The sequence below is a fragment of the Mesoplodon mirus genome (genome assembly GCF_964341445.2).
Source record: "Mesoplodon mirus genome assembly, chromosome: 5".
NCBI lineage: Eukaryota > Metazoa > Chordata > Mammalia > Artiodactyla > Ziphiidae > Mesoplodon > Mesoplodon mirus.
The window spans coordinates 38707551-38721595 of NC_138980.1; the positions used below are offsets into that span (position 1 = coordinate 38707551).

The 14045-nt window shown below is 40.3% G+C and overlaps 1 protein-coding gene across 2 annotated transcripts in view; it reads left to right on the forward strand.

Annotated features, from left to right (window-relative positions):
* HNRNPM (heterogeneous nuclear ribonucleoprotein M) overlaps positions 1-14045 on the forward strand; it is a 39618-nt gene that overhangs the window by 1604 nt on the left and 23969 nt on the right. For both annotated transcript variants that reach the window (XM_082620814.1, XM_082620815.1), the window contains exon 2: positions 7176-7345. In XM_082620814.1, the coding sequence (XP_082476940.1) occupies positions 7176-7345 (170 nt within the window). The remainder of the gene's footprint in view (positions 1-7175; positions 7346-14045) is intronic.

Genomic DNA, 14045 nt, shown 5'->3' on the forward strand with positions numbered 1-14045 from the left:
AATCAAGAGAAAGGCATCTTAGAAGTATTCCCAGCCCTTTATTGAAAACTCTGGAAAGGGATGTGTTCATTTAAACTTTTTTCATTACCTGTCTATTTCCTTTATTTCTTTATCACAGGATGGAGTGCTGCTAGAATCGTGCTAGGTGAGAAGTTATTAGTTATAGATTATAGCATCTGGGGTACATTTTTCAAATTTCCCATTTTCCACTGTCCATTTCCAAATAGTCATTTTGTGACTGATTCCAAATAGTCATTTTGTGACGTACGTTAACACATGGGCTATTAGAAAGAATCTGAAGGTTTTAGAGCTAAAAGAGCCCTTGTTGGAAAGAACCTCAAAGTCTAGGACTGCTTAGTAGAGACTATATTTTAGGAAGTTACGAACACTTAGATCTGTTTGGGAGGGCCATTGGAAAAGTTTGTGTTTGTGGTGTTTTTTTTTGCATCACAAAGCTTTTAAAGCAGAGTTCTTTAGAAAACAGATGCCCCCCCTGCTCACAGGGAAGGCCAACGAATATTTTTGTAGTAAAGTAATTGTGGTATTAGTAAAAGGAGTTACTAGGTAGGGAGCATGGAGGGGCTCCCCTCCCCGCAACCTAACCTGCTGGGGGCAGTTAAGAGGTGTTCCTCTAGGGGGAGGAGGATGAAAGATGATGGAAAGAGGCAGAGAGGAGAGTGTCCAAAGACTAGGGATTTTTATATATTTATATATTGGATACGTATTTATAAAGAACCCAAACTGCTGGAGCACTGGGGGCCAGCTGGTGGGCAATGAATTCCAGACTAAGGAATTTAGATTTTTATCTTGAAAGCCTTTGAGGGATGGGAAATGAGTGAGACTGGATTCTTCTTACCTTTGTCTCCACCAGGAGTGCAGTGTGCTGTAAACGAAAAAGGCAGTGAGATAGCAAGCTTGATGAGGACCCCACATAGGACAGCTTGTTTTGCAGTTCCTTTTCTTCTGGGTATAAGAGGAGGATTTGTTTTATTTTGATGAGAAACCTGTTGCATCTAAAGACAGTCAAGGGACTTCCCTGGTGGTGCAGTGGTTAAGAAGCCGCCTGCCAGTGCAGAGGACACGGGTTCGATCCCTGGTCTGGGAAGATCCCACATGCCGCGGAGCAACTAAGCCCGTGCGCCACAACTACTGAGCCTGCGCTCTAGAGCCTGCAAGCCGCCACTGCTACTGAAGCCCGCGTGCCTAGAACCCGTGCTTTACAACAAGAGAAGCCTCCACAGTGAGAAGTGTGCTCACCACAACTAGAAAAGCTTGCATGCAGCAACAAGACCTAATGCAGCCAAAAATAAATGAATAAAAATAAATAAATTAAAAAAAAATAAATTCTGAAGTTAAAAAAAATTAGTCAAGATTCAGAGTTAGAGTATATTAGTCAGGAGGTAAAAGCGTTCATTTTAGAGGACTATGTAGGCTTAGGTTTGATATTTTTTTTTAAGTTAAAATTTTATTTTTTAAAAATAAAGGTTGCACCGTCCATTTAAAATCAGTGACTTAACCTACTCCACACCTTGTGGCTGAATCAGAAAACTGAGAGGCTATTTTAAAAATAAAACTTTGTATTTAGTATAAATTCCTGAGGATGTAATGTTAGTGTTGACACCATTTTACAGTCAAGAAAAACTTTTTTTTTTTTTTTTTTTTTTTTTAAACAATTGAGAAGACCCAGGTTAAGGAAACTGACCCAAAGAATCTGGGGGAGGCCATCTTGACTCCAGGTCCTTTGCTGCTTCCACACACCACCCTGGTAACCTCTCACTGAACACAGTTATTTGAAGTGTTTTGTTTTTTTTTTTAAACCAGATTCTCTGTGCTTTGCAATGATTTGAGTGTTTGCTGTACTTTAAAAAGTGATTGTATACTTGATAATAATTTTGAGGCACATTTGATTGTGAGCTCAAGATTAGAATAGGGGCTGTAGGTTGTTTGAATGCATGCTGCCAGCTCTTTGCTTTCACTCTGCTCTTTGATTTTATTCATGGCTAGGCAGGGAGATGCTAGTCTGCAAAGATTAGGTTGCTTGTTTCATTTAGGAGTTCGCAGATGGTCTCTCCCATTACCATGTTTTGCAGTCATAGAGGTGAAAGCTGAATTGCTCCTTTGGTAGTCTGTAATGAGTATAGTGCCTAGGTTTCCTCAGCCACGGCCCCAGTGGGCTTATTTTAAACCCTAATCAGTATGTGCAATGGTAGAAGGCAAGGAGTGAATCATTCTCCAGAAAATTTTTGGTACAAAAATATATCATTGCCACAGTTAGTGTGCCAAGTCTCTCCTTTAAACTTGCCAGTGTGGATAAGTAACCTCCTTTCACAGATGAAGGAACTGAGGCCTGACAAAGAGTTGGTGGCATTGGGGTTCAGACCTAGATAACCCTACCTCTTAGTCACCTGTAGTACCGCTCCCTTAGGTATTGCGCTTAACATTTACCAACCTGCTTTTTGTTAGGCTGATTGTTGATTCTCACGACATCCCTGTGAGCTACATGGATACAGGTTATGCTGGTTTTGCTGGTAAAGAACCAGAGACGGAAAGAGCTTAGGTCACGTGGGTAGTGAAGAGGTGGACCTGGAGCTAGAATAGTGCTGTGAATAGTGCTCTCCACATCTTAAATGTGTTAGGGGAAACTCAGGATTGAAAGGATTTCTGTGAAGGGTCATTTTACATAAGGGATGGTTCTCGGGGGAATATGGGGGTGGGAGAGTCTTTTCCCTCAGGAGATGTGGTCAGGATTTCAAGGTATCGGGGTTGCCGTTTCAAACTACACTCTTGATTGAAAAACTGAGAATAATGAGAGTATTATACGTGAGAAGGAATGCCATGGAGGCATAAGGGAGGGTAGGGATTCACTGTTTTACGTGGTGAATGTGGCAGCCCTTGGTGAAATAGGCAGGCACTCAACCTTTTTACTTGTGATCTTTATGTACAGTATAATTCTAGTATGGTGGAGCAGTGACATGTTAAATTATCAGTTTTCAAAGAATGCAGTCAGTGAAACAATTCCAAAGCCATATTAAACATAATTAATCTTATTTTAATGACTTGGGAGGTTCTTACAGATACTTTGGCCTTATCTTTATTGATGTATCATGAATTAGATTGATAGAATGTCAGAAGAAGTTTTTTAACATGTTGGGTCTATTTAGAACTTCAGGTAGATGATTGGGTGCCAGAATCAGATGGGGTGTTGATTGGGAATTGGGAGCCACTTAACAAGGAGAATATTGGTAAGGTATTTAGCTTGCTTAGGTAGCTTCAGTTTCTTTGAAAGATGACAAATGTGTTACTTTATATAGGAGTTACAAGTCAAGTTATATTGGGGTTAGGTTTGAAATTTAAGAAGCTAGTGGAAACTTAAAAAATGTATAATTGGCACAATAAACTGCATAAGTTGGAAGTGTACGATTTGATACCCTCACTGAATCAAGATAATAAATACAACCATAACCCCCTTTGCTGCCCTTTTGTAATCCTCTGAGTCGTTTCTCTCCCCACCCCCAGGCCATCAGTATGCATCAGTGGTTCTCAATGGGGTGATTTCTTCTTTCCCTTCAGGGGACATTTGGAAGTGTCTTGGAGATATTTTTGATCTTCATTTTCAAGTCTGAGGAATGGGGCTGCTACTGGCCTCTCTTGGGTAGAGGTCAGGGATGCTGCTGAACATCCTACAGTGCACGGGGCAGCCTCCACAACAAAAAAATCTGGCCCCCAAATATCAGTAGTGTTGAGGTTGGGAACACCCGCTATAGATTAGTTTGCCAGATTAGATTTTCTCAAATATAGTTGTATATGATGAAATATTACCATATGTACTCCTTTTTTGTCTGATTTCTTTGAGTAAGTATTTTGAGATTCATCCACGTTGTGTGTAGTTCATTACTTTTTGCTGAGTGGTATTTCAGTGTATGGATATACAATAGTTTGTTTATTTACCTGTTAGTAGACATTTAGATTTCCAGTTTTGGGATATTACAAATAATGTTGCTATGAGCATTCAGGTCTAAATTTTTGTATGGATGTATTTTCTTCTGGGTAAGTATCTAGTTGTGGATAATGTATGGTAGGTGTGTTTTAACATTTAAGATTCTGTAATATTCTAAATTTGGGGTATTTAGGATAAAGCAGTTTATTTCATCAGTGTAGCTAAATTATAAGCTACCTATAAAAATGTGCTTCTAAAAGGTTTTCACAGTTAAGTGTTACATGTATTTTAGGGCTAGAAGCATATTTCCCTAATTTTATCCCGAAGGTAAGTGAGAAAATTGAATTAAACATTTAAAAAATGGGCTTTTCTTAAACTGTCACATCATCTATACTTGAACATGCGTCACGTGAGGTTTCTTTGAGGGTGGTTTTCTACAATTCTGTCAAGAATAGAGTTGATGGTGATTAATAGAGTTACAAAAAGGTCAATTTTTTAAGAAACTGGAAGTGATGAGATAGGAAGAAACTTCTCAGAGAGAGGAAATGATTAGCCAGAGAAGGACTTGGGTGCAGTAGTGCTTTGCTCACACCTTGGCCATAATCCATTTGAGCTGCTTTCTTGATGATGAGCCATGTGATGTGGATTAACCCCAAGCCAAATCCCCAGCTTCTGGGGTTAGATTGGGTAGTTTATTCTTAGTAGTAATGATGCATGGCAGAATATGGCCTAGACACTTTGTTACCTACTTTGTCTTGTAATTAGTTATTTATACATTTTGTAACTAATAAGGTGAGCTGGGCAGTCTTCGAAAACACAGGCTGGAAGCATTACTGTGTCATGAACCCTGTGTCAGAATAATGTTTTTTTTGTTTGTTTGTTTTTGTTTTTTTTTGCTGTACCCGGGCCTCTCACCGCTGCGGCCTCTCCCGTCGCGGAGCCTGTGCTCCGGACACGCAGGCCCAGCGGCCATGGCTCACGGATCCAGCCGCTCCGCGGCACGTGGGATCCTCCCGGACCAGGGCACGATCCCGTGTCCCCTGCATCGGCAGGTGGACTCTCAACCACTGCGCCACCAGGGAAGCCCAGAATAATGTTTTTTTTAATGTAGATTGTAGAATGTTTGGGTTTCAAAAGAAACCAGTTCTAAAATATATTCCTACCCACAGACCCTCTGTAGGCCCATGAAATGTAGATTGATCTACATTTTATGAATTGTAACACACTTCCTCCTTATGTACGGAGGGTAAGATGCATGCTCTGTCTGGCAGACGGGTGCAGGGCTTTCATATGGAGTGGATGGTTGAACTGTGCTTGCGGTGTGCAGTCAGTCTGAGGAGGGTCTGTTGTGAGCCTGGGTAGACAGAGTGAAGAATTCTAGGAATCTGGGGATTGGTGTGGCCCTACTCCCCCTCCCCCATCTGCCAGCCCGTGTGAAGGAGGTCTATTTATTGCATGTTAGTATAGTTCAGATCATGCAGGAAGTTGCTTTCCTTAGTTTTGCCTAGGGTGATAACTACACTGGGTTACCACTTGGCACGCCTGTGTTTGGATATGAGGGACCAGTAGAAAAAAATACTTTGGGGACTACAAAAAGTTGCTAACTTTAATTTTTCCAAGTACACTGAAAGTCCTCCAGCTACCATTGATGTTTGAACACTACCCCTCCTCCACACAGGGAAGACATATCCTAGAATAAAGATCAACCCTTTACGTTAAAGAAGGTGGTCTTATAAATCATCAATACTGTAATCTTGACTTTTTGTTTTCTTTCCGTTTTTGTCGTGGATCACAAAGTCTCTGCTAGAATCTGTAGTTTGGGAGTCCCTTGATTCTCACTGGTGGAAAGCATAGGGCTTGGGAAGCAGAAAGTGCTGGACTTAGTGCCCTGAGAGGACTTCTGTGGCTGCTGCCTCCCCAGTTGTTCCTGGTCAGCTCTCACAGGTGTCTGCCTATGGTCAAAGGGGGCTCGGAACAGCCACACGCAGCCAGCGCAGGGCCTTGCCCTGCTGTGCACACCCTGTCTGGTTCCTGGGCTATGGACTGGGCTTCCAGCCTGTCTGGTTCTGTGCTTTGGGAGCCTGCATTTCTTGTGAAACTTTTCCTGCCCACTCTTAAGCCAGATTCGTACTTGTAGAGTTTAGAAATGTAACTCCATGGAAGCAGCCAACACACAAAGTAAAGAGTATTACAGGAAAGGCCATACCAGAAAAACAAATCCACCCTTCTTTGCCAAAGGTAGAATTGTTTGCATGCTGTCTTTTACCTATCAGCGTTGCTCAGACTTCAGTTTCCCTAGCCTCAAAGTAATAGGGTTGAGTAGAGAATGTTTTCTTTCCCTTAAAAAATTTTGTTTTTAAAAATTGTGGTAAAATATATGTAAATTTTGCCATCCTAAAATGATTACGTGTACAGTTTAGTGGCATTAGGTACAGTGTTGTACACTATGCCAATAGCCACTCGCCATTTCCAGAACTTTTTTCTTTTATCATCCCAAACAGAAACTCTGTAGCCATTAAACAGTAACTCGCCATTCCCACCTCTCCCCAGTCCTTGGTAACCTCTATTCCTTTTTTCTCTATGTCTGGCTTATTTCACTTAGCATAATGTTTTCAAAGTTCATCTGTGTTGAAGCATGTATCAGCACTTCATTCTTTTTTTATGGCTGAATAAGTAATATTCCGTTGTATGGATCTACCACATTTAGTTTATTTCATTCATCTGTTGGTGGACACAGGTTGTTTTCACCTTTTGCTATTGTGAATAATGCTGCTAATGGTGTACAAGTACCTGAGTCCAATTTTTTTCCTCCCACAATGAAAGACACTTTTATTTGTAAAGCTAAGATTGGTTGGGCCTGTGTGTACCACCTCATTTCTGTTCCATGAAATCTTATAAATCTTCCTTCTCTTTTCCTGTTTCTGTCTTGGAGTTAAAGCACCTTGGGCAGGGAGTTGGCCTGTCTCCCCCACCTCTGTTTGAACCCCAGAGGAGTGTGTGAAGGCCTAGGAAAGCACACTTGTCTTGGGAATGATTTTTTTTTGATAGGTGGGTTTTAAGGAGTGTACTACTGCAATTTTCTGCTGTATGGACCACTTTAGTTTGTCTCAAATCAGAATCAATATTAGTCTTGTGTTACATGTAACTTTATGTGGGATTGTAAACCTGGAAAATCAAATATTGTCTTTAGTATTGTGCTAACATATGGACGTTTTTTCCCCCTCTCTTTTGAATTCAGTGAAGGAGAACGACCAGCTCAGAATGAGAAGAGGAAGGAGAAAAACATAAAAAGAGGAGGCAATCGCTTTGAGCCATATGCCAATCCAACTAAAAGATACAGAGCCTTCATTACAAACATACCTTTTGATGTGAAATGGCAGTCACTTAAAGACCTGGTTAAAGAAAAAGGTAATGGTACTGGTGGTTGAGTAGGGTCAGAAGGTTGGTGTGTCATCTTCTCTGTGGATAATTCCTTGGTTATTCTTTTGTCAGTGAAGCTGTTCTGGGTAGAGCATGTGTTCTCTCCAGGCTTGAGAGTGAAGCCCCCCCATCCTACTTTTTTATTTTTACTTTTTGTGGTCATGCACTTGTGTGTCAAACAGGTTGTTTGTTTGATCCCTTGGCCTACGAATGATTTTACTGGCTTAATATGGTTAATAGGGCTTTGATTAAGCTTGAGGGGAGCCTCTTTGTGTTAAGGAAACTTTGAATTCTTCATATGAGGTGGGAGAAATTTTTTCTTTTTCCTTTTTGTTTTAAAATTCTGGCGGGAAGGTAGTTTGTTTAAATTTTGTGGCTGTCTTCCTGGGATCAAAATTTGGTAGGTGGAACTTGTGCTGCTCAGATCCTAAATTATAAAACCGTAGCTTGTATTTAAACTGTTAGGCTTCCCCACCCTGGGGAGGAAAACACAGAGTAGATTGGCAATTGGATAGCTCAAAATAAAGCATCTGCTGTGTAATTTGGTGCCTTTAGGCACACATCGGTCACAGCCCTGGTGTTAAAGTCTGGCCTAGGGCAGAGGAAGCAACTGAATGAAGCTCTGCTGCCACCAGGAGGTCCTAGGGGGTTGGTTGCCCCCATGGTCCTCTGCTTCACACCCCCCCCCATTCCCACCCCCACCCCCATGCACACCAAGTGTGTCCTTCTTTTCACACTCTTGTTCTGCTTCTTTTGTCTTCTTTTCCTGATTCTGGGCCCTGCTGGTGGCACACAGGGCTAAAGAGATTGCTCAGCCCAGGTTTAAACAAAATTATTGATAGAGAACCATTTGCCTAATGCCTTGAGGTCTCCCCTCACCCCTACCCCAAGGGAAACCTAGAATCAAATTATTCTTAAATGGAGTCTTTTTGAAGGACTGAAAGGTACTGGTTTTTCTGGAGCATTCATAATGAAAAGAGATTTGAGCTTGATTTGTCAAATGATTAACATTTCAGTGACAGATGCCACTTGGATAGGCCATTTTGGTATGTGTACTGGTGCTCCCAGCATTGGGTTTTGAAATTATGAATGGCCCACTTCCATCATTGTCCCATCACTTAATTCAACCATGACATGCCAGAAGCACTAGGCACCATGCACCTCTCTGTACAGTCATGTAGGCTGCTCCCATGTAGTATTTCTCCAGGTAACATGGATGGAAAAACGTTTTGGTGTGAGATTTGTTTTCCTGCCTTGATCAGCCAAATCATTCCTGCCAATGCTCCTAGGGCAAGAGTGAAGTTTCTTCTTTTTGTCTGAAGGGCGTGTCATGTGGCATCCCAGATGCAGTGTTCTTGGTTTTTGGGACTGCTGCTTCAATAAAGCTTAGAATTTCTGTACAGTACAGTTGGGTCTCATTCGAATTAGTTTTTGGAATAACCCCAAATTTGTGTTCTCGTGATTTGGTTGAACCGCTGAATTGATACTTCCATTGATAATAAGGTATAGTAGTTCCAAGAACCAGGAATGTGGCTTTGAAAATGCAATTGTTAGAATTTTGTAAGAGATTGCAGGCCAAATTATTTTTCCATTTTTAGGAGTGTGTGAACCAGTTTTGGGACATGATGGATAAAGTAGGTGACATTTTTACTGCTTTACCATTCAGTAATTCAGTTTTGGAAGCCTTAAAGCTGGTAGCAGCAGCAGCCATGACGTTTCTGGATGTAGAAGCAGTTCACCTCAATTTCCTATTTTGCACTGTATTAAGTGTGGAGCCAGCCTGGTGGTTTATTCGGATACTTCCAAACTGGTTCTCATATTCCCTTGGCATACTGCTATTAATGCCCTGGCTCAGCCCTTTCAGTGTATTTTTGGTGGTGTAATTTAGAATTACAGGTGTGCAGTAAATCAGTTATTCTTAACAAACCTTAAAATGTTCTTGTTTAGAGCTCCCCTGTACAGGTTAAATTACTTTTTTGTTTAATTAAATTATTAGAAGTATTGGATTGTGGATAAAGGGATGTATAAGAGAAAGGTAATCTTTTTATGGTAAATCTTACATTCAGTATGTGAAGTCTAAAGAAATTTACTGTTTACATACGTACGATTTCTTAAAAATGTCCTTATTTTCATTATGTGGTTTTAAAAAATATTTTAATTCATGTCTTGGTACACCAAAAATATGTTTCAATGATTATTTGAAATCCGAAATATTTACTTGAAATGCGTTGCACATGTTTTAAGGTTTTTGCAGACTGTTGTTGCATAGGAAAAAAAAGTTGCGGATAGAGGCACTTACACTCTAAAAGTATTAGTCTCAAGATAGTCTCTGAAGTGGGCAAACCACAGAGATTTGGGCTGTTATAATCCAACCACTCTTTATCAGTCTACATTTTAAGAGTCTGTTCCGGATGAAATCATAGTCCTGTTGTTTCAGGAAACTAGTGGAATAGCTAGAATTAGTTGTCCTTGGCTTAAAGATCTGAAAAATGCTCTGTCATTGCAGCACTGCCTATAATTGCTGCCTGTCAGAACTCAAGTAGTAGCTTTGAGATGGCAAGACGAGTTTTTTTCCTAAGGATAATCATGCCTGAGAGTGCCTCATGTACCCCTTCCTAGTTCCCGATCTTTTCCCCCTCCTTGGACACCAAGTGTATATTCTCCGTGTTTGTTAGCATTTAACAGCCTTCTAGGAGATCCTATTCATAACGCATGTATTATGTGAACAAGCCACTTACGCCTTTTCCCCTGGATGGGATCACAAGGCTTGTTTGGTGGCACTATCATGAAATCAGCATTGCTGACTTTAAAGAGAAAAGGTACTGAGAGCTTTGTTTTGTTCTGTGCCAGGGTGCTTCCCCCGCCCCCTCCCCCATCATATCATGCAGGGACAGGGATTAAACAGCCTGCAGAATTGAACTTGAGCATTCCCTGAGCTTTCCCCTTCCTGCTCTAAGTGTCTGATGGAGCAAAGGAAAGGTTTCTATTGTCCTTCCTTTTGATCATACTTATTTTTTAACGGAGATACTACATGGAACAAATGACTGCTGTGAACACTGAAGAGTGGATTGAAACAAAAAATTGAGAGCCAGTGTAATAGGAAATTTGAATTGGAGATTGCCACACCAGGTTTGAAAGTGACTTAACAGTCTCAACAGCTACCTCATTTTCATCACTGGATCGATATTGGGATACACATCTCAAAAGTGTTTGACCATAAGGTCTGGGCGAAAAGTTAAGACTTTGTGAACAAAAGGTGATTGATCTTGGGAATTCTAAACTTAAATATTGTTGTGCTACATTACCGAGAAGTCCTGTGTGGATGAAGAAAGCTCGTCGTCGGGCTGTTGTTCTCCTGGCCTAACCAGGGAGCCAGCAGCATTGAGGTGGGGCAGCTGCAAGCGAGGCAGGACTGAGCTGCACGAGCAGTGAGTAAACCTGGAGAACAGTTTGAGGAGGAAAGAAAGGAGGGTCAGTGATACAGCTTACTCTCAATCAGTCTCCAGTTTAGCAGCAGTCAGTTTAACTTGTGTAAGCAAAGATTTCTTAAGAACTTAATCCTTCTGTTTTTATTGAACACATCACTTTAAGTCAGTTTCAACTTGCAGCTGACCGAAAACTGAGGCCCAGAGGGCAAGTATAGTCCAATAGTAAGTCTCTGTTGGCTCTTGAAGATAATCTACATTGTGGGTCTGTGGAGCAGAACTTTATTTTCAATTTAAGTAAAAATCCCTCCCCAGTCTGTTTGGCTCCTTCATATTTTCCTTTGTTGGAAATTCAGCCTGCGTTTTGGAAAGGCCTGTTGATGCTAAAGCATTCATATCTGTGGGTACTTGGGTTGAACCTTAATAGTGCAGCCTGCCTGGCTTATTTGTTGGTTTTTGGTCGAGTTAGAGAGGCAGAGTTCTGTTCTTGTCCATGGAATTAGGAGCAAGAAGGTGCTTAATCATTTTCTAATTTTTCCATAAATTGAGTAATCATTGTATAGAATAATTATTTTGCCGTGTTTCAAGTTGTCTGTATATTAAAGAAACAGGCTTTCCAAGTTAAAATATGCATTTATTCCATGCACACTTCCATTAGAGCATGCCCTGCTTTGGAGCTCCTCCCCCACCCCCCTTTGAATTCTTTTCAGTGAAGCTTTAGCCCCTGTACTTGTGTGTGTGTGTGTGTGTGTGCATGCGCGTGTTTGTTTCAACCTTGAGCAGTAAATGAAATGAGAATTCAGAAACAAATACTCTTTGTGATATAAGTATGTGCAGGAGTGTTAAATCAAAGTAGCTCCAAGGGACTACGTGAATTCTTTTGGGGTTGCTCATTATCTTACCCTCATGATATGTTTTATTCTTGGGGTAGTATTTTTAATAATCCACCTAAATGTTGGTTAATAATGAGTTCTTTGAGCATTTTAAAGTAAAGGTAAGGACTTCCTTGGTGGTCCGGTGGTTAAGACTCTGTGCTCGCAATTCAGGGGGCCCGGGTTCGATCCCTGGTCAGGGAACTAGATCCCACATGCCGCAGCTAAGACCCGGAGCAGTCAAATAAATAAATAAATAAATATTAAAATATCTTACCTTTAAAAAAAATAAAATAAAGGTAGGTGATGACATTTGGCATTAGATTTTTCAGAGTCTTAGTTTTTTCATTTCGATATTTTGATGTTTAAAGCTGCAGTAGAATTTGTCTTAGTGGCCTGCTCTTGGGATTCCATGGATTCCATCCATGTTCAGGAATGAGAGGAGCAGCAGTATTTTTCATTAATACCTGTGAATTCCATGTCTGTGAGACTTGCTACTGCCAATTTGTTAACTCTGCCTCAGTCCTAACTGATCTGCTCTGGATGATTTGCTCTTTTAAACTTCATTTCATTGAATGTGACCAGACTATGAATAGTTGGTAAATTTTGCCTTCAAAGTTTTGTTGATAGTTGTACTGACTATACTAAATGGGTCTTTGCTTTAATAATGTAGAACTAAAAGAGAGGTGGTCTTTTAAAGGTTTTATTATTCTCTTCCTGCACGGAAGTATGAATTGGCAACTGTTGCAGATCCTGTAACTGTGATTTGCTTACATCTCTGAATTGATGTGGTCTCTCAGGGTAGAGATCAGAAAATTATGAATTCATGAGGAGCATGGTCATTATTGATGATACTCGGGAACAACACTGCTCGTGGTAGAGCCGCAAGGCTTGCCTAACCTATGGCTAAACTGATCGGATGGAGGCTTTTTTAAATGTAATTTTTTGTTTTTAATAAACAACTGTACCATTTGGGGAAAAAGAGGGAACATTTTAAGCAGAGTATTGGTGCAGAGGATTGAAGTTGGATTTGTGCTGTCTCTAGAATGTGAAGTAGAAAAAGTCCTAATTTCTAAACCTGGCTTTTTGTAAAAATGGTTATGACCATGGAAAAAAGTTTGGTTTGGACTTGCTTGGTTTCTGGGTTGCAATGACAGCTTTTTGATATAAATCAGTGTCTTTACAGGCACAAACTAGAAACTTTGAAAATGCAACAATGTTTGAATTCTGACAACATAGTTACAGCTGTTAGATACTGTGATTGTTTTAGTTATTTTTAAGGTTATTAGGTGGTAGTCACAGCTCTAGGAAGTAAACTTGGGGTTGGGTCTCTTTACTGTCTTGACACTACTTGGCATTTTCATCAACGTGGAGACGGGCTGTTGGTCCTCAAATGGCTGCTGCTGTTGAAACAAATGGCTTTTAACATGGCCTCAGGAATGACCACAACATTTTGGGAATTGCTTTATTTTTGTAAGGATAACAGAAAGCCAATTTGTATGACTGTCCCTTGGCTGTGATCATTTTTCAGTTGTACATAGTCCAAAAGTTAAACTATACCAGTCCCTCCTAATTCGTTTATTCATTTCTTTGCACTGATTCTCCTTCCTGTTTTGTGCAAAGTGCTGGTTTGGTTTGTAATATTTCAGGAAAGGACAAGGGAGGTGAGGCTGTACAGTTAAACTTTGAACACTTGGCCTTCTTGCTGTCAACTGCCATGCAAATATACTACTAATAAATACGCCCTTCAAATTTTTAAAAATACTTTTATTTTACATTTCAGTCTTGGTGTATTAATTTTAAAATCTTCATAATAATTTTAATATCCTTTGAACAAAGGAATTAGACTAGGAAGGACTTGGGCCCATTAAGAGGGTTATTTTTACCCTTGGCTGCTAAACCAAATTGAAAACTGAATGAGAGAAGGCTTTACCATCATAAAAATAATCGTTAAAAAAGAAAAAGTATTTCTTAGAACAAAAGCCCTTTCTTGACTTTGGAGAGCCTGCTTAGATATTGTTTCCACAAAGTTAACACTTAAATTTCTGGGGGTTTTTTGGTGTCTGTGTGCCATCTTCAAGTTCAGCAGCCATTTTGGTGGTTGTCTAGGTGGGTTCTAACATCTGGTTGTGGTGGTCATGAATTGGCAATCCAAACCTTGAGGAAAATCTGCAGAATCTTTTGAAATGCTTTGTTTTTCCCCCTTTGTACAGATTAGCATCCTAAGTGAGTCTGTGTAGCTGTTTAGATGCAGACTGAGCTCTAAGTTGCATTTATCTGTGTCCTTAAATGAGAAGGTTGAGAGAGCAGCAAGAATACAGCCTGGCTTAATTTTAATTCACTGAAGAGAATCCAGATGCTGCTCTGGTTTTGTGATAGAATATTTACACA